This window comes from Cimex lectularius, unplaced genomic scaffold, assembly GCF_000648675.2.
Source record: "Cimex lectularius strain Harlan isolate CLEC.00 unplaced genomic scaffold, Clec_2.1 scaffold360, whole genome shotgun sequence".
Classification (NCBI taxonomy): Eukaryota; Metazoa; Arthropoda; class Insecta; order Hemiptera; family Cimicidae; genus Cimex; species Cimex lectularius.
Window position 1 is genome coordinate 133,066 of NW_019393442.1, and position 26,610 is coordinate 159,675.

Consider the following 26,610-nt stretch of genomic DNA (forward strand, 5'->3'; position numbering starts at 1 on the left):
TTGCGATGCTGATTTGTGATATACGCTGTGTGACTGTACGTGGCGTGCGCTTGACGTCGCATAGATGTGCACACCCTACCAAAACGTGACAAGGCGTCGAGTAGCATCGCATTGAGTTTCATCGTGTAAGTGTGTGCCCCGCTTTAACGTTTACGGCCCTCTGTGGGATGTTACAAAATGTTAGTGAAAAAAGAAAATATTGCGTACATTTTGGTCCATTTGCACACTCTACCGGCTTGGGATTTTGGCGTAAGCCGATGTTGTGAATGGCCTGGGAAGAGGGGATTCCGACTTAAAGGGGGGATTGGGCGAGGATTCATTGAGTCCAGTCATTCATGGAGAGAAGGGCCTGCAGCTTCGTTTCTCGGCAGTCATGGTGGTATGTCATCTCATTTATATTCAATCTCATCCGCTCCAGGTTCCAAGGCGAACCGCCGATCCTGGCCAATCTTGCACGATTATCATCTGTCCAAAGGCAAACATCGATTTCAGAACACGGAGAATTTTAAACGCGGTGTTTATCGCGGAAGGAAGACAAATTGATAAGCATACTTCGCGCTCACGTGTACCGACTTGTGTAATTTTATGAAACCTGTGGGCATATCGATCAAATTTTCTCACCTGTCAGATTTGAAAGTAAACAATTTGATCTATATTTAAAAAAATCTTAACAGGAAAAAAACACAATAAATACAAAAACATATAGCCAAGTTTTTTTTATGGTTTCTATATTTATCACATACATTTAAAATACGGAAAGGAATTTTAATAGTTTTAAAAATGCAAATTTACATCATACATAGTAGATTTGTTAAAAACAAATTGATTGAAAGAAACCCACTATACATATGTCAGTATTAACTGCAAACCAATGAATTATTTTGATGATGTTTAGTTGAAAGCGGGCAGACTTCAAAATTGTAAAATTCTACAATGAAGAAACAAACCTTTTCTGGCAAAAGTTACACTCAATTTTTTGGGGGGTTAAAACTATTGAATGCTTAATTGTTGCTGTAAAATTACAGCATATTTGAGAACTTTTTTAATATAAACTCATTAGGCTATTAGAAAACTATAGGAAAAATTACAATTAAAATTAACAATTGTATAAGGATAAATAAACTATTCTTTTTTTAATTTAAAAAATCGGTTTTTTTAAATGCCACATTGTTATATATAATATTAATATGTATATATAAGAAGAATCATTACTTTTTATGTGTAATACATATTGCATGTATAACTTTTAACATTCATGTGGTTTTCTAGGAGCCCAGTTATTTGATTTTTTTTTCAAACGCAGGAATTTTACTTCACGTGCTTACATTCCACACTATCTCCTAGGTTTCTTGGATGTTTTAAAGCAAGAATTGATATGAAATTATAAAGGGTAAAATTGTAGGTAAAAGAGGTTTATTTGATATTTAAAAAGGTAATTTGATGCGAAAAAGGGTTATTTTCAAATTGAAAAGGGTTAATTTGTCCAGGGTTGTCATTAATTTTCATATGGTGTTCTAAGATCCAGAATTATTTTTCTAGTGCAGGAATTTTACTTTACATACTTACATTTCATACCATTTCCTAGATTTTTCGATGTTTTAAAGAAAGGTTAACATGAAATTCAACAGGGCTTTATTTAAAATTAAAATAATTATGTCGAAGTTAAAACGATTAATTTTCACTTAGAAACGTTTGATTTGAAGGTAATATAGTTAAATTAAAATTAAAAAGGGTTAATTTGACGTACAATTGGGTTACTTTCTATATAAAAAGGGTTGTAATTAATTCATTTACGTTTTGGTGATCAATTGACCAATTTACTTCTTTCAAAGGATTAATTATTTTTTCTAAGGTCTTGGTAGAGATAAAAAAGTCAGTGTCACGAGCGGGATTCGAACCCACGACCTTTGGCTAAATACGCCGTTACTTTACTCAAGTGGTAGAGTAGTGGCAGATTTAACCGAAGGTCGTGGGTTCGAATCCCGCTCGTGACACTGACTTTTTTTATCTCAACCAAGACCTTAGAAAGAATAATTAATTGATTGAATGTTGTAATTAATGTTCACGTCGTGTTTTGAGAGACCAATGATTTTTTTTCAAATCCATTTTCAAATTTCACTTTACTTGTTTACAATTCAGTTTTTGGTATTTTAAAGAAAAAATTAATATCAAATTAAAAAGGGCTAATATGAAATTAAAAAGAGTTAATTTTAAGTTATAAATTGTTAATTTGAAATTAAAAATGGTTATTTTGTGGATTAATTTCTATTTAAAAATGGTTTTACTTAATCCTTATTTTTTGTCACACAAAAAGAAAATGATAGGCCTCTTAAAACACCATGTGAACATTAATTATACCCCTTTTAAATTTTCGGTTTCAAATTGTCCGGGACATTTGTCCTACTCGTTTCACTAATTTCTCATCTGAACGACTCTTTACATAAAAAATGTAAATTAGTTTTAATTATTTTTATATGGCGTTCTGGCCCAATTATTTTATTTTGTTAAATCCTTGAATTTTACTTTCCGTGCTTACATTTCAGGTTTCTTTTATGTTTTGAAGAAATAAATGCAAAAGGGCTAATTTGAAATTAAAATAGATAAATTTGAAAAGGGCTGTAATTAATTGTCATGTGGTGTGGTAAAAGACCATTTCTGCAAATGCAGGAGTTTTTGATTAATTTTATTGTTGTTAATTTGGTGCAAAAAATGTTAATTTGTCGGTGTAAAGTTGTTTGTTCGTGTTTACTCGTGTGTATGCGGTTGTTTTGAGAATGTTACCCGTCGTATTCAAATAATTTAATGTTTAATTTAATGTTTACCTGTGATCATCTTTTTGTATGCACGTCTGTTTGTTTTATTGTCTGCTANTTAAATCTTGGCTAAAAGTTTTGTTTAAATAATTTATACTTGACGTAATGTTCAGTAGATTAGCATAAAAAATTTATATTGGAGACTTTTCGAACGTCAAAGCGTATTTTTTCTATTTTACCCAATCTTGGCTGTCGTTGTGATAATAGCTGATACATCACGCAAGCAATAATCGGCGTTGCTTTACATCCCAATGACTTGAAAAGATTAACGTCAAAGAAAATAAAGGAATGCCATGACATGCGATTTATCGTATAAGTCAAGAAAAAACGCCAGGGAGATCAACGAAGAAAAATGAACAATCGTGTCACCCCATCAAATCCTGGCTATTTATTTTTATTTATATAAACTTCTTCCGTACATATAAGCACGTACTGTACATACACATATTTGCATAATCGAACCTACGATTTCATGGGACGGTGTATTGTTGGTACTGGTCAGACGTCAGTTTCATCCGTTTCGCCCCCAATGTTCCAGGTGTTATCGATTACAACGACAGTTCTATCCCAAGTGGATTCAGTTTTCACTTAAACTTACATTCATCAATTTTTAACTATTTTTTCCTTATATGCAAACCATTCATTCAAATAAGATGGTGATTACTCGATATTCCGCCATTAACCGTCTGTACGACACATTCACGCTTATAAATTCATTCTCACATCAGTTAAGACAAAATACATCCATGACTAAACTTTATATTATACAATAAAAATTGCACATATAAATAAGCACCATTGTTTTCTCCAAAACATGGAACAGAGACACCGAAGAATTGCTGCCTTGCGCAAAATTTACAGATCGGATGGCATTTTTACAAGATCTCTTTAAGGAGTCTAGAAATGCAGCCATTTTGACAGCTTTTAAGCTTTGGACTAAAAGTGTCCTTGTGTCAGACATGTATTGCCGAATCTGAGTCGGGTTAGGATAATTCTTCTTCTACGATTTATTCTCTCTGAGTGCCATCCTTGGCTCGCAATAGACGAATCCCTTGTTATTTTTATCAAAGAAAACTTTGAAAGTAAAATTTAAAATGATCTTAACCAGTACTTTGTTTAATGAAAGTAGTTGTTTAACATGCACACTACATTGAAGGGCAAAAAGTGACCACCCTTAATATTTTAATTATCTCTTAGACAATCCTCCATTTACAACAATATTTGGTACTTTTTAAAAGATTAGAGTTAAATAAAACTCAGATAAATTTAAAAGGAACTATATATAACGAAAAAATAAGAAACTGATGATGAGTCTAAGTTCCTGAAACATCCAAAAGATTTAATGTACAAATAAAATAAAAATTTATAAAAAAGTCATATAGGAGAGTAAAAAACAACAGAATTATTATGTATATTATAGCATTGTAAACAAAGTGTACAAATTACAAAAAATAGACCGCAATATATGAGAGATAAAATCGTAAAATTGGTATTACGGAATAATTTTCCTAACCTATTTTACAGGGTGAGAATATTTAACAAGATCTGGTGGCTAATAACACTAATAGTTGGTTATGAAACTGATCGATCTACTTTTGGTTTGGTAGAAAATAAAAAAAAATGTACTTGTTATTTTTATAAGTTCAAAACGACCCAAAAAATCAAATTAACGCCATAGCTTAAAAAAAGTATAAATATAAAATAAATAAAACTGAATATATGGTTACATGTAATTTTTACATGCGTGTACTTAAGAAAAATCTCTGAGCCCGTGTATGTCAGGCAAGTAGAGAAATGTTGTAGTATCCCACATAACTGAAGGATGCATTCTTTGGCTCTATATAGGGAGCGAGTAGGAATGCCCCCATAGGTTTCCAGTACCGATTTTGGGAGGAAACAGGACGGTCTTATTGTATATAGAGATATTTGTTTCATATTGTGAGTCGTTTTTTTTTTTCGAGGGTTCGCAACAGCCGAGGTTATATCAATCCTCGGGGTGCCGGTGTTTTTGAAAAAAAAAGCCCATTTATATGTCGGGTTCGAATCCAGCAGCCCTGCATTCGAACCCGGGACCTTTACCTTACAGTGATGAGCGCCGTGTCAACGCCTAAACCGTTGCGGTCACCGACGCCTCGCCTCTGAGCATTTTATTAGTCTTGGGTGTTGAGTATTTATTAGCGTGTGTAGTCTGGGAGTGACGATAGTGGATGAATGATTTTAACCTCAATTAGATTCGTTATATAGTTTGTGTAAAAGGTGATGGAGGAATATCGAATACTCCACCACGCTACTTGAGTGAATGGTATGTAAATTGGAAAAAATAATGAATGAGAATGTGAGTGTGTCTAAGTTTAAAGTCGGTGGCGGGATGGATAAGATTTTATCAGACACAAATTCACGTCGGACCGGAATTTGACAAAACGCGCCTAGGTAGTCCTATGCTCATAAAATGACCACATGACGACAAAGAGAAAAAACTAAAAAAACCCAGTTTTTACACTTTAACCTAATTTAGATTTATACTAAAAAATGGAACTCGTTTGTACAATTTGTACAATCAAAACCAACCACACGAAAATATACGAAAATTATTAAATAGTTCATATGAAAATTATATTTATCGCAGTCCTTTTAACGAAAAAGAACGTTTATTAACCCTTTCGAAGTGAGAGACCTTTAAATTAACCTTTAAGAGAGAATCTTGATATAATTATATCAATCAAAAAATGAATATGAATGATAATGAAATAGAAAGAAATATAGTGGGCAAAAAGTGTATTGATAAAGTAAAACTTTTGTTTAAAAAAACAGATATTTTTGCAAAAAAAATCACTTTCATTGAGAATTAATGTGTGGTGATTAGTGACCGTTAGTCGATGATTATTCGGAAATTGTGAGATGCGGTCTGGTGTGATGTAGGTTTCAGAAAAACATTTTCTTTATCGTGCNAACAATGTTTGTAAATCCCAGGCCCTGAAGATGATCTCAATAAAGATCGAAACGTTGGCTCGATAAAGAAAATGTTTTTCTGAAACCTACATCACACCAGACCGCATCTCTCGATTTCCGAATAATCATTGAGAATTAAATTATGTAAAAAATGGGCAAAAAGAAAAACTTGACTAATACTTCACGAAAGTTATAGACTTGTCCAGGGTCGAAATGTATTGCCACAAAACGACATTTTTCAATTAATTATTTCAATTCATTTAATTATCGTCTTGCAGATTAAATATATTATGTAATGGGATACAATAGGATTTTGTCGTTCATATATCCTGAGGAGGGCCAGCAACCATTTGTGAATTGTTTCGTATTATTCGTAGAATGATCATTAAATAGGATGATGGGGTCATCTCTTCAGTCGCCTGACTGGGTTGTATGGGTGTAATGTTGCACTGGGATCGGGTTAATGGGTTAGGATGTGAGAATAGTTTTTCGTCTAATGCGAAAAATTATTTTGGGTTTTTACGAAGGGTAGTAGGAGGTCATTGTGAAGGGTAGTTTTTGAAACATTGACAATTGTTCTGAAAGGTTTTGGGTTGGAAGGACTGTATTCTTTGGATGTTGGAAGGTTTAGCTGTGCCCATATTCCTAATACGAATAAGCAAAATTTGGCACTAGGGTGTCTGTCACTTCTGTAGGATCTACGTCCCGTCGTCCAAAGGATCGTCGTTTTAATTTCCTTCGGGGATAGTTCCGGATAGTAGGTTTACAACTAAGGGATCGGGGTGTAATGAAAGGGTGTTGAAGAATTTTATGTATCGAGATTTTATGGCATCTTCCATAAAAGGAACTTTAAGGTCATAGTAATTTGTGTGAGTAGACATTTACTACTTTTCTGGGGGAAAAGTGTAGTTCCTTTTTTTGAAAAGGAGGATATTCTTGATAATAATTAATTTTTAAAAAAGTCCGAAACGTAACCTCTTTTTTAATTCGTGTATGTCGGGTCCAGGTTTGACTTGATTCGAGATAGAATTCAAAGTAGTTTACACAGTAAATTTTTAAAATAGGAGTATTATTGGGGAATATTGAAGGATGCGTTTTGTGTCGGATAATATGGGTGAAATTGTGAATTTGCTTTCATTTATCTTAATAAAAATAATAGTAATAATAAATCTTTATTTGCAAGAATGTACATTACATATAAATTTACAACAAAAAATAATTGACATTTCGACGTCATGTCGAGAGACGTGTTTGTAGAAGTCCTTCAACTGATGATGGGCTAAAGGGCTCGAAATCCGGACGTTGCAAAACAACTTACAGTGAGTAGGAACTATCTTTTTAAAAAGGATTGAACACCACATTCACTCCATCGTTCATCATTTCTACAAAAAATAATATTTTGGTACATCCTTGCCCCCTGTCAGAACGCAAAGCTTGTATTAGACAGCAGGACTTTTTGGAGAAATAAACAGAATATATCTTTGCCAAAGCATAATGAAAAACAAACATAATACAGATTAAACGTGCATTATGAAAATTTGAAATTCTAAATTATTTGCCTGCCTTATAGTTTTTGAAATTTTTAATAATGATTCTCTCTTCATAAAAAACAAAATGCCATATTTAATGAAGTCTTTACATAGTAAAAATTAGTTAGCCAATGAATTGTGCCTTGTTTTATATTCACTGATGTAACTAAACAAAAGATTACACATACACACAAATATGAACATTTAAGGAAGATTTGGTATAGATTCATTACTTTAAATTCGCTGTATAATTTTTTCGTATTATATCTATACACTTACATAAAATAATTTTAAAAAGTGAGTTTATAGTTACATCCAGAGTCTTAGTGTAGAATTTATTAGTACCCTCCCAGGAAAACAATACCATAGGCTATTATGGATTGTGCATGATAAAAATATATTGCCCTTAAGAGTTAAATTTTCATAAAGTATTAAACGTATCATAAAAGTAGTAAGTCTTAAGACGTCAGAATTTACTCAAATCAGCTATTCGAAACACGTCTGGAGGTCTTCCGAACCAAATGCAAGCAAAGGGTAGCACAACTCTGTCATAAGCAAAGAAAGGTAAAAGGGTCAAGGGCGTGATCAGGATATCTGAGGTATATATGTATTTTTTAAAATAAATAACTGAAATGTATGTTTAATATTTCAAAATTTTGTCATCATACTGTTTACATAGATAATAGTAATCGATTTTCGTGTTTTATTTCAGGTCAGAAAGAAATCTAATCTAAAACTTCTCATTAATTATTATTCAGAAATCGTGAGATGCGGTCTGGTGTGATGTAGGTATCAGAAAAACATTTTCTTTATCGTACCCACGTTTCGATCTTTATTGAGATCATCTTCAGGGCTCAAAGTGTTTGTTTTCTGTGTAGACGTGCCCTTCTTGTCTGTCGTGTTGAGAGTGCCTGAAGATGATCTCAATAAAGATCGAAACGTTGGCACGATATGTGTGGTGATTAGTGACCGTTAATCGATAATTATTCAGATATCGTGAGATGCGGTCTGGTGTGATGTAGGTTTCAGAAAAACATTTTCTTTATCGTGCCAACGTTTCGATCTTTATTGAGACCATCTTCAGGGCCTGGGATTTACCAACATTGTATAAATTTAATAAATACATGTAGGATGTGGAAAAAAGTGAATTTATACAATGCAAAAAATATATTTTTTTAAAATATTCAATCAAATTATTTCTACTCACTCAAAGTGTTTGTTTTCTGCGTAATTAATGTTTTCATACATATGAACAATATAAGGTTGTTTAGAATTTGAAATGAAATTATGAAATGAATTGTATGGTAAAATGAATTTAATCGTATAATTTGATCATATTTAATAGTTATACCTGCAAACTATATAAATAATTCTGATCGTCGTGTGTTATTAATGATTCAGTTAAATGCAATAAGATATCTTTTGTCTAAAGTTTAATTGTCCATACAGTCATTGTTCTTGGGAGATAGTAAAAACTCTGAGAATTTGTAGGGGAAAATGGCGTTAAACAGAAAAGGTAGTGTACACTTTCAACAATCTTTTGTTAAAAAGCGAAATGTAACGTGAGTGAGCACATCTATTTCCGTACATGAACATAATACGTTATGGTGACATCCATATCAGAAAGTCGTTTCCTTCGCCGTGGCCTATTCAGCTATTCCCATTGTCGAGCCTTCGAGCAAATAATGCATAAAAGTTTCGGTAATCCTTGTCTCGAGTTTCAATTTAATTTGGAATCGAGACGGTCTGGGGTCTCAACCCCCATTGTTTACTTGAGCCAAATGAGATCTGTTATGAAACGGACCCTCGGCTGGAGGAATTACAATGGAAACTGGCTACACGTCCGTTCACCTGTGTTCTTTTTCACGGGAAGGTAACATTATCCGCCACTCTCCACTCTTGCCGTGTTACGTGTATCGCGTGGCTTCTCCCATTTGCTGCGGACCTGCGGAAAAAAAAACCACCTTCAACGATTAAGAAACAAAAACACTAAACCGTTTTACTTATGGAGTCTAGGGGATATCCTATATATATATAGAACATATATCATATGAGTGATATGTTCTAGGACATATGTGAGGTTCTCGTACATACAACAACAATGGGAAGAAATTGACAATATGAATGACAATATGAACTGACGACTACTTGCACATTTCCACATTTAAATTGCGCCAATTTATTATGCTTCTGAATGTTCAGGTCATTAGAACAATTGTAATAGCAAGATAGATAGATAGAAATACTTCATTTTACAATTTTGAGCATATCATGAAATTTGTAATTAAAAGTATATTCAACATGGAATTAAATCCGTCTGTCGTCGGAGAATGTTGTAAATTGAAAAATTAAATATAAAACTCTGGTTATACAAGCATTTATTTTAGAACATAAAAAGAAGAGAAACTAGAAAATAGAACTAGAATAGAACATAGAAAAATTATGACTTTTTCGTCCAGAACATTAATTTTTTACAATTATGATTTTTTTTATTACAATCTGTAATTATTATTTACAATATGTAATTTGCGGATACATGAACTTATGTACAACTATTTACATTGAGGGGAGAAATTAATCAATGTTATCCTCCCTCTTCACTTTTTTTTTGTTTTTGTTTTTTTACAGTTAACTCGGAAAGGAGGTCGCGGGGCCATTTCCTCTTAAGACGCCTTATGGGGTTGTAGGGATGGGTTCTATCGGACAAGGCATGGGCAAGATTATTTGGATGGTGGGAGAGTTTTTCGTGAAACTTGGTAAATTTTTGGATATAAGGAATTTGAAGGTCGTTGTGGAGGGTAGCATTTGAGACATAATAAGGAGCATTTACAATGGATCTGAGGACTTTAGATTGAAAGGACTGGAGACATTGGATATTGGATATTTAATGAAGGAAAGGTGTGTAAGAAATTAAAAATTAAATTCCTGGACTAAATGGTATCTATACTTCCTGGCGTGGCGAGCAAACCTTATAAGAGCCCTGGGATGCAAACCATTCAACAGCCCAATGATTTGTGTTTTGGAGAGATTGAATGACCCGGGGAGTAATAGACGAATCTCCTAAAATCGAACACTCAGCGCGGAAGTAAAGAACTGTCTCAATTGACCGCGAGTTGCACAGAGAACAGATTACATCCCTCCATCTTATCCAAAGAGCAGAGTTCAAATGGAGAACCTCAAATTGAAATTGGAGAGAGTATGTATGAAAGAATAAGCATGCAGAGGGTATAAATTGAAAATCTCTTCTTGTAAAACCAAAGTCATGGTCTTTGGGAGTACGTACCAAGTTCGATCCAAGTTTATCATTAATAGCAGTATAGCAAAACAAGAATTATGCGGGGAACCTGAGCCATTGGTCATGATTAGTCATAAATTGGACATTCCAGAAAATCTGAGTGGTGGTGGTTCTGTGTGTCATGTGTGCCATTCCAATAAATGTAACATTATAAAAATGTTTACTCCAAAAGTCTATTTTGTTCTTTTATATGTTAGTATCGCGGTTTTGAAGTGGAGCAGTCTGACTGAAAACACTCGATTATTGATCGCGTAATGTATCATCGATGATCAAACCGCTGAGAAGAATAAAATTGCAGAAATACATTTCTTGTTGGAAAATGATTAGTAGTATTCGATTTGAAACAATAAATTCCTAAAGTTAAGTACATATTATGCATGTCCGAGTGGATCGAAGTCACGATAGCTCAAGTGGTAGAGCGGCGTATTTAGCCGAAAGTCGTGGGTTCGAATCCCGCTAGTGACACTTACTTTTTCTTTTCAACCTTTTCAACTGGATTTAATAAGAAAAACGAAGTATATCTTTACTAAAGCTCTCCGTGGCCATTTCATTTGTCGCCGAGAATCGAATCCTGATTACAAGGCATTTGAAAAATGGCAAAAAGGAGGGAAAATTCGGAAGGTTGTAGGTTGAGATGGAAGTTGGTGTCCGAGTGGATCGATGTCACGATAGCTCGTGGTTAGAGCAGCGGCGTATTTAGCCGAAGGTCGTGGGTTCGAATCCCACTCGTGACACTGACTTTTTTTATCTCAACCAATACAATAAATATAAAGATTAATTAATTGAAAAGAAGTTATTTCGTCAATCGGACCACGAAATATAATGGATTATTACAATTAATTAAGTTTTTTGGTTAAGATAAAATGTCAATGGCACGAGCGGGATTCGAACCCACGATCTTCGGCTTGATACGCCGCTGCTCTACCATTTGAGCTATCGTGACCTAGATCCACTCGGACACCAACTTCCCATCTCAACCGCACCTTTTGAATTTTCCCTCCTTTTTGCCCATTTTTCAATTGGTCAAGCGGACCACGAAATTATTGAATATAATGGATTATGTGTTGTCATAATTGGTTCATTTAGATTGGTTAAAAATATTTTTGCATGATTTATGAATATGCGAAAAGTTAGACAACTTGTGTATTTACCGTACTGCACGACTTTATTTACCTTTTTTGGTTAAGCAAAATTGCTGATTCATTTGTACCATCGCGGCATGATCGGTTTTCCATTTCTCATTCATGTAAGCATGCCCACTGAGTGCGTACTTGATCAAGAACCGGAGCGTATTTTTCCTCTTTGGTTTGTTTTGTTGCTTTATTCAGTATCAAGAGAGGTAATTTTTTTTTTTCATCCCGGGTCCTAAATCCCCTTTGGCCATGTCGTGAATCCGACATCATTATCTCAAATTAAACAATAGAGAGATCGGCTTATTGTTGTTGTCGACCCGATATCGTCAGCTAAACGACCCATTGAGTCAGGTCAAGTGAAGAAAAGCGATTTCGCGAACCCGGTTTCATAAACATCGAGACGATTAAGATCTCGTTGAATAATTGCATCGGCCCCGTTCGATCAGTATAAAAATTTATATCGATTATTGCCCTTTCGAGCGACACGCTTTTTCTATATATAGAGGAAACGGTGTTAATCCGCGGGAGTCCTTCGTTCGTGAATAATTTCCTGCCTCTAGCATAGTATCAAACCGACCTTAAAAGGAATAAATTTAAAAACTGTCTGCGATAAATTCCTTTTTTGATCAAATGGCAATTCTTAATTTGGCAAAGCTTTAAGCGGGAACGAAATAAAAAAACTTTCTTTTACCCTTATATACATGTTTATCATAGTTTGAAGTCACTCGTCTATTCTAATTATTTCATTTTACATAACGTCTTCAAATAAAGTGGATAATCCATGTGGAGTTCCAATCTTCATGGAGGTCATTAGACAGGTGAAGAAAGGAAAAGCCAATTTTCGGCAACTTATAGTTCCATCATCAGGGCCTATTTATTAAAAATTAAAAAATATAAAAATAAATAATATACAATTAACAATTAACAAAATAAAAAATGTACATGCTTTCCCAATAGTCCAGAAAACTATTAACATGGTAAAACTATTGTAAAAACGTCTTGGGTTTAAGGTTATGAAGCACATGGCCACCATATTAAATTTAACATGGTAAAAATAGTCATCTATATAAAATTATAAAAAACTATTAATATACATTATTCAAATTAACAAAAACAATAATTTATAATAAAATTTAACAGTACCTAGCTAATAAAACAAAATAATTCTTGCCTGGAAATTGCTAGTCAGAAAAAAATTGTTGAACCACAGTTATATGGATTTTTATTAGCGAAGTACTATTAAATTTTGTTATAAATTCACTAATTTCGTGGTCCGCTTGACCAAATAATACATTACAATTAATTAAGGTTTTTAGTTGAGATGAAAAAAAGTTAATGGCACGATCGGGATTCGAACCCACGATCTTCGGCTAAATACGCCGCTGCTCTACCAACTTCCTATCTCAACCCCACCTTATGAGTTTTCCCTCCTTTTTGCCATTTTTCAAATTTGAAGTTGATGTCCGAGTGGATCGAGGTCACGATAGCTCAAGTGGTAGAGCAGCGGCGTATCTAGCCGAAGGTCGTGGGTTCGAATCCCGCTCGTGCCATTGACATTTTTTCATCTCATCTAAAAACCTTAATTATTTGTTATAAATTATTGTTTTTGTTAATTTGAATAATGTATATTAATAATTGTTTATAATTATTCAGATCGACTAACGGTCACTAATCACCACACATTATTTATAATTTTATATAGATGACCATGTTAAATGTAATGTGCTGGTCATGTGCTTCATAACCTTAAACCCAAGACGTTTTTACAATAGTTTTACCATGTTAAATGTTTTCTGTACTCTTGGGAAAGTATGTACATTATTTTATTTTGTTAATTGTTAATTGTTTATTATTTATTTTTATATTTTTTAATTTTTAATAAATATGCCCTGATGATGGCACTATAAGTTGCCGAAAGCTTGGTGAACCCAACGATTAGTCTTTTCCTTTCTTCACCTGTCTAATGACCTCCATGAAGATTGAAACTCCAATCGATTATCTGCAGGTCGATCAACAAACGTCATATCTAAAGTGGATAATTTTTTTAAACAATATTTAGTGTTATGGGATTCACAGTAAATATAAAATTTGAAATATTGATGTTTTCCAGCCAAAATAGGCATTCTTAGTATGCACAATCAATTTAAACAAATTAAAAAAAATATGATTTTTCTAGAAACCTAAAGGTAGTACAATCCAGAGGATGGCACTTTGGGATATCGACATGGCAAACAGATAAAAGCAGAGAATGTAACCTGTAACCAGAACAAGACGCACAAATGGCTGTAGATTAAACCAAAATACGCGTGAAAGGCTAGGAAATGAAGGAAAACACGCAGGGGGCCGGCGATGACCTCAGATGTTTGTCGGTTTATAAATCACCCACTTTATATATTTAAAATCCTATAGTTTAAAATACATTTTTGCACAAAAATTACGAATCAAATTTCTCTAATTAAGACGCCATTTTTGATTTACCAATTAGTTTGCAAAAGTTGAAATTGTACCGCTCAGATAGAAAATAGGTTAAGTCCATTTTTTTTTGTTAATTTGTGCATGGTTCAAGTAATATATAACAATTTGGGGTCTACTCAAGAAAACCAGAGCGAAGTGTTAAAAAGAATATCTAGATTTTATCGTCATCATCACTTTAGTGTGTAGAATTGTATCAATATATCACTACGTTGAATAAAAAAAATACCGGTGAATACTCATCTCGATCTTCGGTCGATGATGTTGACGACATGCTTTCATGATGATATGCTGTAATGGAATGTGATTCACTCAGACGTTAAATTGTGACTCAGCAGGCTGATGCTGTCCGTTTAAAATTTCATGGTTTCCCTAATTTCACCAACTCACCAAACAATATATTTGTAATTCTACATCAATTTTCTGTAGCCAGAATTGAAAGTATCCTATTAAATGAAAAAAAAAAAAAAAAAAAAAAAACCTGTATTCAGAAACTATTATTTGGCGATTGTGCGATGTGGTCTGGTGTGTTGTTTCAGAAAAACATTTTCTTTGTCGTGCCAACTTGTTGATATTGAAATTGTTAGTTAAATTCATTATATCAAAAAATGGTATTCCGGTGTTGTAATCAATTTTCTACCAAACCATTAAAATTAATTTTTAAAAAATAAAAAGTAATGAATTTTTGATTAATTCGGTTTATATTAAAATAAGTAAGTTGTAATTAATATAACGACAAAAATACATGTAGTTTGAATAAAAATATGAGTGTCTGGTTCTTTTGTCTTCGACTGTACTCGATGCGACCCGACGAAAATCTGGACAGTGGGGATCGCAGATCGTGGAGTAGGGTAGCATAGCATTGCATCGGCAGATATGTACGGGGGTAATACAAACTTAAGGAAAATTGGACTTTGGACTTACGTCGGGTAGCATCGGGTAGCGTCGCATAGCGTTGCATCGGATAAGTGTGTTCCCCGCTTTAGGGCTACTCGCTGGCCGTACCACGAGAAGAATGTATCTAATTTTTGTTACCAACATATAAATGTTTTCATTAAAAATATGACATTTACTTCTTCTTTTGCTGCTCTCCTTGGTTCGATACACGTTTTTCAACTTTGCAAAAGAGATTCCACTAAGAAAAGTTCTAAAAAACATAAAAGTGAGTATATCCTTGGAATACTTATAAAATAAGGCAACTTTAGTGAAATCCACAAGAATTATGATGGAAAATTCATTTCACGAGCCACAATTGAGTATGTTAAAAAAACATGGGGTTTGCCATTTGTTATTCTTTGAGCGGCTACTGTGCATTCGAAGCGCGAATTTTTCAACGGAAATATTATCTAGTGGAAAATTTTATGTAGTTTGCGAAATTAAGGTCAGATTTGTATTTTAATGACGGAGAAGTTAAGAAATTACGATTTTATGCAATAAAAATCACATTTTAGATTAAAATCACAAAAAATTTAATTCTTCAGGAAAGAGTCAAGATAGAAACCTCGTTCTGGGGACATTGAACTACGTTATATTTTTCATTTTATTTGATTTTTTATTGATCCTGTAACACCCTGTAACTCCCACGGTAAAACCAATATTAAATTTATGTTTTTGGGCTCCTTTCCAGAACAAGTTTATGATTTTTACGCCTGATAAATGCAGAACAACTGGAGAGTACAGTGTTTATATATTATTTGAAATTGACGATTGTAATTATAATTTCTTTACCTGGTGACATTTCTAAAAGGCTTGGGTCGTACAAATACTTTCTGTTATAGAAAGGTAAGAGCTAGGCAAAATACTTTATAATATAAATTGTGCTTTGATGTATAGAATGTCTGAACTGTTACCAAGCATGCCTTTGCTGATAATTTTCCCGAAGTTCAACTTTGTAGTTGAGCAACAGGATTTATGTCGTTTTGTATCATACTTGCATTCTCCCTTCATAAAGCCCATCACGGAATTAATTCATAATTGGGAGATTAACTAGGTTGATCTCGATGAAGGTTCAACCCTGACCGTTTCGTGTTAAGGCGTCTATAGGAAATTATCGGCGGAAATTATATTGGGTAGGGTCGTTTCTAATGTTAGGCCGGAAATTAAGAGGTCGCCTAATGTGAAAGAGCAGCCGGATGTCAGTGTAACACTCCCCGTCCGTTTATCTGCAAATCTGTTCCTCGTAAGTTGCGCAAAAAACAGAAATAATTACGTAAACCACGGCGGACTCAGAAAGATATAAAACGGGTGGGTTTTGATTCGTTTAAAAGTACAGAAATTCAAAGTGCCGAATAATTTCCAAGTTTGTCATATTTCTTATGGCCGAATATAAACTCAAGTAAATATTCAATAACTCCGATAAAATTAGTGATAATTTGATTACTGTACATAAGGTTAACTGTAGGCACAGATATACACATATATACAGAATTTTAGGTTATGATTTCGGTCTTTATCCATCCCGCCGCCGAAGTTATGCTCTAGGGTCGTTTCACCCCCTCCCCAACGAATGCTTTTTTAAATCTAGACAAATATGCTTTCATATTGTCAAACCACTCACCCCAATTGAGTATGGAGTATTCGGAAAAACTAGACATATATTTGTCACCTAAAGCCGGGATCACACTTACCCGATGCTACCCGACGCAAATCCAAACTCCGATTTTCCATAAGGTGTATTACCCCGGTGCACATCTACCCGATTCTATGCCACGCTAACTACTCGACGCTCTGCGATCCCACTGTCCAAATTTTCGTCGGGTAGCATCGAGTACAAACAAAGACAAAAGAACCGGATACTCACATTTTTATTCAAATACTCTACATCTATTATTGTCGTTATATTAATTACAACATACTTATTTCAATATATACCGAATTAACTGTGATTGAAAATTAATTAATTTTTATTGAAAAAATTAATTTTAATGTTTTGGTAGAAAATTAACCAAAACACCGGATACGATTTTTTGATATAATGAATTTAACTAACAATTTATTGTATTCGCTTCGGCGGTATTTATATAAAATGGGAACATTTATTACACGGTTTTGCTCATAAAATTTAATTAACAATTTATTTCATAGTTTTGCTCGTAAAATTACACCATTTTCGTCGGGTAGCATCAGAACGGGCCACTCATATTTTTTGTTGTTTATTTCAAACTAAGTACATGTAATTTTGTCGTTATATTAATTAAAACATGTTATTTTAATGTAAACCAAATTAAACGAGATCAAAAATTCATAATTTTTTATAAACATTGTTTAATTATGATGGTTAGGAGTAACTTTATTTAAAACAATTAAGTTTAACAAACAATTTATTAGATGGTTGTGCTCTTAAAATTTAACTAACAATTTATTACAAGGTTTTGCTCAAAATAATGCATTAAGAACAAAAGATGTGTTGCGATTGTGATAATGATTATTGTGATAAACGCTGTGGACTGTACGCGACGTGTACTTGCGTCGGATAGATGTGCACAACCCACCAAAACGTGGCAAGGCGTCGGGTAGCATCGGGTAGCGTCGCATGGCGTAGCATCGGGTGTGTTCCCGTCTTAATTTATGTTTTCGTTTGAAAGGAAAAAGAAATATATGCTCGTGATCGTGTTGTGGCCAAACAAGTAAAATATTACATGCTCCAGATGATGAATTGATTTAAGGCACTAAATTTAAATTGGTATATTACTTGCTGTTATTAAAAATTTTAAACCATAATTTGAGTATCTATTAAATTAATATAATTTAAAAGAAGAAAAGAAATTAATACCTCATAAAATAATAATAAGTAGTGTAAATAATTAATCTTTATGTAAGGTATTGGTTGAAATGATAAAGTTAGTGTCACGAGCGGATTCGATTTAACGACCTTCGGCTAAGCACGCCGGTGCTCTATCACTTGAAAAATTACAAAAAGGAGGGAAAAGTCGAAAGGTTGTAGGTTGAGATGCGAAGTTAATGTCCGAAAGGATCTAAGTCAGGATAGCTCAAGTGGTAGAGCAGCGGCGTATTTATCCGAAGGTCGTGGGTTCGAATCCCGCTCGTGACAATAATTTTTTCGGTTTTCAATTTTAAAACCTAGGCTTTAAAGAAAGATGAAAGTTAAAATAATGTGATTATATATCACCCAATGACCATTGCATTTTTCGTATACTATATTATCTACATTACTGGAAAGGTAGACGAAGTAAACCAGTACATACATTTTTGTTATTGGCTTTATCCTATGATAAAAATAAAACCTCAAGCACAATTAGTGATCAGTCTTCAAAATTATAAATTATATTTAAAAGCGATCAAGGATAAGCCCAATTAGAAATAAACTTCAAGAATAAAACTTAAATTATCGAGTTTTCATGGAATGCATCGCCTCCATCTGGACTTTCAAAATTCAATTAATAATTTAAAAGGTTTTCAAATAAGAACAACTATTTACAATTTTGAAATATATGCTTTAGGGTATGATGAAAGTAAAACAAGTAGATAATATATCACCAATATATACCATTCTATATCACTATGATACATATCTATATTCTTGTAAAGGTAGACGAAGTGATAGAGCAGGTACTTACTTGTATTTGTAATTGGTCATGTTTGGTTTTTCAATACATAATTAATATCTTTTGACACCATATTGATTTTAATGCCGATTTTATTCAAATATAAAATGTACAATGAGGTATCTTGCTCATATTTATACCATACAGGTTTCCCCTTTAAATCTTTCATAAGACGTCCAAAAAAAAATGACTATATTAACCTACATTGATTAATTTATTACCGAAAGATTATTTATGAGGCTAATTTTATATATAAAAACATTAATTAGATTGGATCTGATATACATACAGAATCGATCAAATAAGTCATGCATATTCATCTCGACGTAAAACCAACAAAACCGACGGCTTAAAAATGATAATTGGATCCGAAAAAGTTACAAAATCCATTGATAATTTATCATATTAAAATATCTATAAAACTTCCTTGCACGGAAATAAAAAATATTCACGTTTTAATAAATATAAATATACAGTTATTCAGATATCGTGAGATGCGGTCGGGTGTGATGTAGGTTTCAGAAAAACATTTTCTTTATCGTGCCAACATTTCGATCTTTTATTGAGATCATCTTCAGGGCTCAAAGTGTTTGTCTTCTGTGTAATTGTGCCATCCTTGCGTGTCGTGTTGAGAGTGCCAGGATGGCACAATTACACAGAAGACAAACACTTTGATCCCTGAAGATGATTTAAAAAAAAAATCGAAACGTTGGCACGATAAAGAAAATGTTTTTCAGAAACCTACAACACACCCAACCGCATCTCACGATATCTGAATAACTATCGATTAACGGTCACTAATCTCTACACATATAAATATACAATTTCACTAAAATTTTAACACATTTTACCAACAAAATTCGCACTGTCAAGGGTATAATATACACAGAATCAAATATACAAAAAAAAAGGTAAAACACATATTAACAAAAAAACGTGCATACACATTATAAATTTTCTCTCGTTTAGTTTCTTATGGGTGTATGTAAATTATAATAGTCTCTTTGTAATGAAAACTATAAGCAATAAAGCCATAACGAACCATGTTTTTATAACTTTTTACGAGGAGGCAGGATGACAGTACAATGACTAGAATTTTTTGAATAGTATGTAGCAAGCTAAACTACCTTGGTGTTACGCAATCTGCCATATTATTAGTGGCTCTATTGTACACCCTAATTATGACCAGAATCTTTTAATTGTCGATCGCTTTGCGAAATTTCTTTGTTATTTGTGGGTACTGGCTTTTACTAGTCTACGTAAATAAAACCATTGTACCAACTTAAAAATTAATTTCAATTAATTAATCTTCGAAGTCACGATAGCTCAAGTGGTAGAGCAGAGGCGTATTTAGCCGAAGGCCGTGGGTTCGAATCCCGCTCGTGACACTGACTTTTTCATCTCAACCAATACCTTACATAAAGATTAATTAATTAAAAGAAGTTATTTGGTCTATCGGACCAAGAAATCTAATGGATTGAAAAAAGAGTTCTTATTTGATAATTATTAATTGAAGTTTAAAAATTCTGATGACGGCGATATATGATTTGAAAAGCTAGACGAAGTTTCTTTCTAAACGGCCTTATCCGTGATCACTTTTTAACATAAAATTTATAATTTTGAAAACTAAACCAATAAAAAAAAGTAACTACTCGATTATTTCGTCTAGCTTCCCAGTAATGTAGATAATATGGTGTAGAAAAAATGCAGTGGTCATTTAGTGATAAATTTGCAACCTCGACGAAGTTCCTTTGTAATAAATATATAATTTATAATTTTCAAGTCTAATCACTAATTTTGTTTGAAGATTTCATTAATACTAAGCGAACTGTAAATATATGGAGAATTGTATTCAAGAAGTACAAAACAGTAAATAAAAAATATATTCAATAAAACTTTTAGAAATTTAATTTTTTACTGAGTTTTTTTATGGCGATAGAGTAATAAATCAAGTAGATTGAAGAACGTCCCTCGGTTAAATCGTCTTTCCCTATTTGGTTTTCCCACGAGTTACTGGCTTTCTTATGGGATGGAATTTACTAATTTTTTATCGTCCTCTCGCCAATAAAGGATCTAAATCAATGTAAGCCCGTTTTATCATCATATCATCAAGACTGCCATTTATTTATTTTTTCCCTAGGGGTCTTTCTGTGTATTTTTTTCTCATCTATATTTAGTCATTAATGAATTGGGATATTGAAAAAATACCCCACATGCATAATAAAAACTGAAGGGAATTAATGCATTTAATTATTCCTTATGTATGTAATAATAATAAATGTAAGGAGAAAAACAGAACATGTAAACAGTAACTAAGAAATTTTGAATAACCAAACATATTTAGTTTGTTATGTGTAATACTCATTTACAAAGCATAAGCATTGAGACAAAGTTGAGGAAATTTGAGTTCGGGAAAACAACTTACAAACTAAAAAAATATAGTTTAAAACCCTAATCAATTTTACTTCATTTGAAAGGATTTGTCGCGCTGAAAAACATTTTTTTTACACTGACAGGATCAACAATTGGATGGACTCTTACACGTTTCGACTTTGCGCCATCCATTAGTTGATTCTGTGCTAGATGAGTGTATTCATCAAGTCGCCCTCCACATCCAACATAAGAAAATTAAACATTTTTACTTTATAACTTTTTCAAAATACTTTATTATCGCATTACCTGTATTTTTTTCCTATTCCGTAACTCTAAAAGGATGGACAGGAGGACTCTCGCTCTGTCCANTCTCTCTCTCTTCCTTGTGCCTTCTCACTCTCTTCTCACACAAACACCTTGCGCCTTAACTCTAACCTGCCTCCAACTTAACCCGATCCAACAAAACCTAATTCTAATCCAAGCCCTATCCCATCCTAACCTAAACCATACGCACTCCCCGGTAACAGAAAATCAATTACGTAGAAATTAGACTAAACAAGTTATTTGTCATACAAAAAACCCTGTATCAAGTCTAAAACATATCCATGTTAAAACCAACACACGTAATTTCTCATCTGGTTTAAAAACAACTTTTAGAGATATCAATGGCTACGAATGTCTCCATTTATTATGCAGTAGTCAGCGCATAAATAATAATAATAATAATAATCGATTTTTATGGTACAAGTAGAATTTTAAGTGTTAGACAGGCGTTGATATAAATGGTATGAAAACAAACAGGTGCTCCGAGCGTATATTTATTTCCAATAAATAAAATCGCCATGTCTCAATATCTCGAGCAACGGCTGGCTGGAGATATACGGTAGAATTAATAGTACAAAAATCGGCTACGTCATTTAGAAAAGGCATAAAAAAAAAACAATATCCGAAACGGCGATTCCGATTCAGATATAAATATATCATCCGCGGCGTTAATGAATATTCAAGCGGTTTTAATTAATATGGAGAAAACGGGATTCCAGCAGCGGCCCGGGGGGGCCTTGTTGTCAAATCGGAGGACATGTCACGCTGTGGATCTGATAACCCAGAACGGCTCGAGCCCTATATGTCACTGTCCGCGCTCTGATCGATGAAGAGATCAGCCTGTCTCTCGTGTTTTGATTAATCGAGACTGGATTTTAAACGCTGCTCTCCGAGAAGCATAATTCTATAATGAATTGTATATTGGGGGAGGGGGGTCGTCGTCGTGGGCGCGATTTGTAGGCGTCACTTCGTTTCACGTCCAATTCCAACATGGGACGATTATCTTTGTGAAAAATCCACTTAGCAAGGAAGGCCATTATGTGGGTAAGGGGTATTTAAATGCACCGCCGTTCTTATTTTGGACCTGAACTCATTCTTCCTTTTTCAAACTCAGACTGAATTAATTAATACAGGAACAAAGAGTCTATTGATAGTGAGCCAGTCGACCACCATATAGAATTTTCAGATTTTTGGTCGAAGATCATTTTGGTCTGCTTACAACCTTGTTTAGGTTAACACCCTGTGTACATATACATACATGTGGATTAAAATGTCTACATACACAAGGTTTAAGCGGGAACACATTTACCCGATGCGACGCTACCCGATGCAAATCCAATTTTCCATAAGGTTGTATTACCCTCGTGCACATCTGCCCGATGCTATGCGATCCCCACTGTCCAGATTTTCGTCGGGTAGCATCTAGTACAGTCGAAGACAAAAGAACCGGACACTCATATTGTCATTAAATTAATTACAACTTTCTTATTTTAATATAAACCAAATTAACGGAGATCAAACGTTTTTAAGTTTATCAAGTTTTTATTAAAAAAAATTTTTTTTTAATGGTTTGGTAGAAAATTTGTCAAAACACCAGAAAACTTTATTTAAAACAGTTTATTACATTTATTTATTACATTTAACTAAACATTTATTATACGGTTGTGCTCATAAAATTTAACTAACAATTTATTTCATGGTTTTGCTCATAAAATTTAACTAACAATGTATTTCATGGTTTTGCTCATAAAATTTAACTAACAATTTATTTCATGGTTTTGCTCATAAAATTACACCTTTTCGTCCACTAGCGCAGAACAGGACACTCATATTTTTTGTAGTTCATTTCAAACTAAGTATATGTAATTTTGTCGTTCTATTTATTACAACATTCTTATTTTAGTATAAACCAAATTAAACAAGATCAAAAAATTCATGAATTTTTATAAAAATTATTTAAATATGATGGTCAGGCAGAAAATTTATCAAAACACCGAAATAAGTTTATTTCAAACAATTAAATTTAACTAACAATTTATGATGGTTGTGCTAATAAAATTTAACTAACAATTTATTTCATCGTTGTGCTCATAAAATTACACCTTTTCGTCAAGTAGCGTCAGAACAGGGCACTCATATTTTTTGTAGCTTATTTCAAACAAAGTAGTTAGGATTAACAGTTAGGAGTAACAAAGTAGTCGTTACATTATTCCGATTTTACTGTAAACCAAATTAAGCGAGATCAAAAATTCATAAGTTTTTATAAAAAATATTTAATTATGATGTTTAAGGAGAAAATTTATCTAAACACCGGAATAACTTTATTTAAAACTATTAAGTTCAACACACAATTAATTACATGGTTGTGCTCATAAAATTTAACTAACAATTTATTACATGGTTTTGCTCAAAATAATGCATTAAGAACAAAACAGGCGTTGCGATTGCGATACTGATTTGTGATACACGCTGTGTCACTGTACGCGGCGTGCGCTTGACGTCGCATAGATGTGCACACCCTACCAAAACGTGACAAGGCGTAGGCTAACATCGAGTAGCGTTGCATCGGGTGTGTTTACCGCTTTAACAATTTAACTTCTGCTTCCTCATATATATATTTTTATTTTGTCGGTTTTAGGAAAACTCAGAGATATGGAAAAGTTTATTATTTGTCTAGTATCTTGTTAGCCAAAGAATCCTACAGACTCAGTTCAAGATGCCGATAAGCAAGGATAATCTTACCAGGATGACCTGTAAAGACCAAATTACATTTGATAATACTATAATAATATTATGTACAGTTAATCTGTACATGAATTAATTTTTTTCCATCTTTTCATAATTAAGCATCAAAGAAGCTTTTTTAAAAATGTTAGTCGTGGTAAAATTGTTTACTCTTTGACTTACCGTAATCTGGGATTGGAATGAAGGAAATCGCCGCAGTGGCATTTGAAGAATCACATGGAAAGCTTTTTTACAAACCTTGAAACCATTGCATCATTTAGGTATTAATTTGTGATATTTGTTGTGAAAGGTCTTTATATCGATCCGTTTAATTCGGAAATATTTGAGCGTTTTAGTAATTTTATGTCCATGTGTGTAAAAGTTCAAAGTAAGTTCGTTTTCTTGTTTTTACACTTATTACAGTTTTTTAAATCAAACAATCAAATGGCGTACAAAGTTTTGTTAAAAAACATTAGAAATTAAAAATAAACCTGATCATCAACCGCCATAAACCAGCATCCTTGACCAATGCAAAAACTAAGCCAGACCGAATGGGGGCTTAAGAACTTCTTCATATTCCTTAAAAGGAACGAGTACATTTTCAAATCACTATACTTGTTCGGCCTTTTTTGCTTACCACTTCGCAAAAATTGTCCCTAATTATTTCAAATTTAGATTTTTTCCTTGTTATAAATTAAAAAAAAAAATGATTAGATTCCAAGTAAATATATTTCAAAAGTAAATTAGGTCTGAGATCTCTCTTAAACCAGAAACGTGATTTATTCGCTGTCGTACTCCTGCTAAGTATTAAACAAATTCAAATCTTAGAGCCTGTTTATCACTCTGGAACCTGCCCCTTGAAATATCAGCCGACATATATATTTCTATTGCGGAATGTACGGTTTACTACTGACTTAATAAGGTCATTAAAAACAGAAAAAAACATCAGTTGAACATAACAACAAACAAATTTGTTATTTAGATTTAAAAACGATTTTCGATCAAGTCCAGTAGCTTATCTCTTATTGTATGTTAATGCTTTCTTACCATCCGAATCTTGTCAGATCGAAAATGATCAACAAGCTATGAACCGAGGGGTATAATTTATAAATTTGAACTCTGCTCACAATCACTTAAACGTACCTATTCAAATAAAAATATCAGTTTAAAGATTATTTGGGTTATTTCTCAAAGACTCCATGTTAAATTTACTAACAAATATACCATTTTTGTTTAACATCTTTCTAATAGATATTTATTTTATACAAATATGTAAGACATTACATATTATTGTCTGTGTAACGCCTTTGTACATACATTTGATAAATCAAGGGTACCGCGGTAGCCGATTGTTTGAGTTCCTGACTTTGCCACGCTATAGGTTCTGGGTTCGAATCCCGACATAATCTGGCTTTATAATTGAGACTAATATGAAAAAAGGTATTTTAAAGAGGGTAGATGCCTCGTCCGCAACACCCAAAGAGTTATTGGTTGTTTAACATACATTTATGACAGGAATTAGTTTACATTATTATAGATAAATAAACAGGTAAATCAATCATATCATAATAATATTCACTAATGTGGATACTCTTACCCTTTAAGCCGGGAACACACTTACCTGATGCAACGCTATGCGACGCTGCCCGATGCTACCGGACGCAAATCCAAAATCCAATTTTTCATAAGATTGTTTTCCTCCCGTGCACATTTGCCCGATGCTATGCAACGCTAACCGATGCTACCGGACGCAAATTCAAAATCCAATTTTCCATAAGATTGTTTTACTCCCGTGCACATTTGCCCGATGCTAAGCAACGATACCCTACTCTACGCTCTGAGATCCCTGCTGTCCAGATTTTCATCCGGTCGCATCGAGTACAGTCAAAGACGAAAGAACCGGACGCTCATATTTTTATTCAAATTGCATGTATATTGTCGTTATATTAATTACAACATACTGATTTTAATATAAACCGAATTAATCAAAAATTCATTAGTTTTTATAATAAAAAAAAAAAATTAACGGTTTGGTAGAAAATTGATCCAAACACCGCACTACCATTTTTTGATATAATGAATTTAACTAACAATTGATTACACGGTTTTGCCCATAAAATTTAACTAACAATTTATTTCATTTATTTCATGGTTTTGCTCATAAAATTACACCATTTTCGTCGAGTAGCGTTAGAACAGGACACTCATATTTTTTATTTTTTATTTCAAAAAAAGTATATGTAATTAATGTCGTTACATTAATTACATCATTCCGATTTTACTGTAAACCAAATTAAACGAGATCAAAAATTCATGTTTTTATAAAATTTTTTAAATTATGATGGTTAGGGAGAAAATTGATCAAAACCGGAATAACTTTATTTAAAACTATTAAGTTTAACACACAATTAATTACATGGTTGTTCTCATAAA

The 26,610-nt window shown here is 33.1% G+C and overlaps 1 protein-coding gene across 1 annotated transcript in view; it reads left to right on the forward strand.

Annotated features, from left to right (window-relative positions):
- Positions 1-226: 226 nt before the first annotated feature.
- LOC106661681 overlaps positions 227-26,610 on the forward strand; it is a 72,814-nt gene continuing 46,430 nt past the window's right edge. The window contains exon 1 of the mRNA XM_014385229.2: positions 227-379. Within this exon, the coding sequence (XP_014240715.1) occupies positions 374-379 (6 nt within the window). The 5' untranslated portion in view covers positions 227-373. The remainder of the gene's footprint in view (positions 380-26,610) is intronic.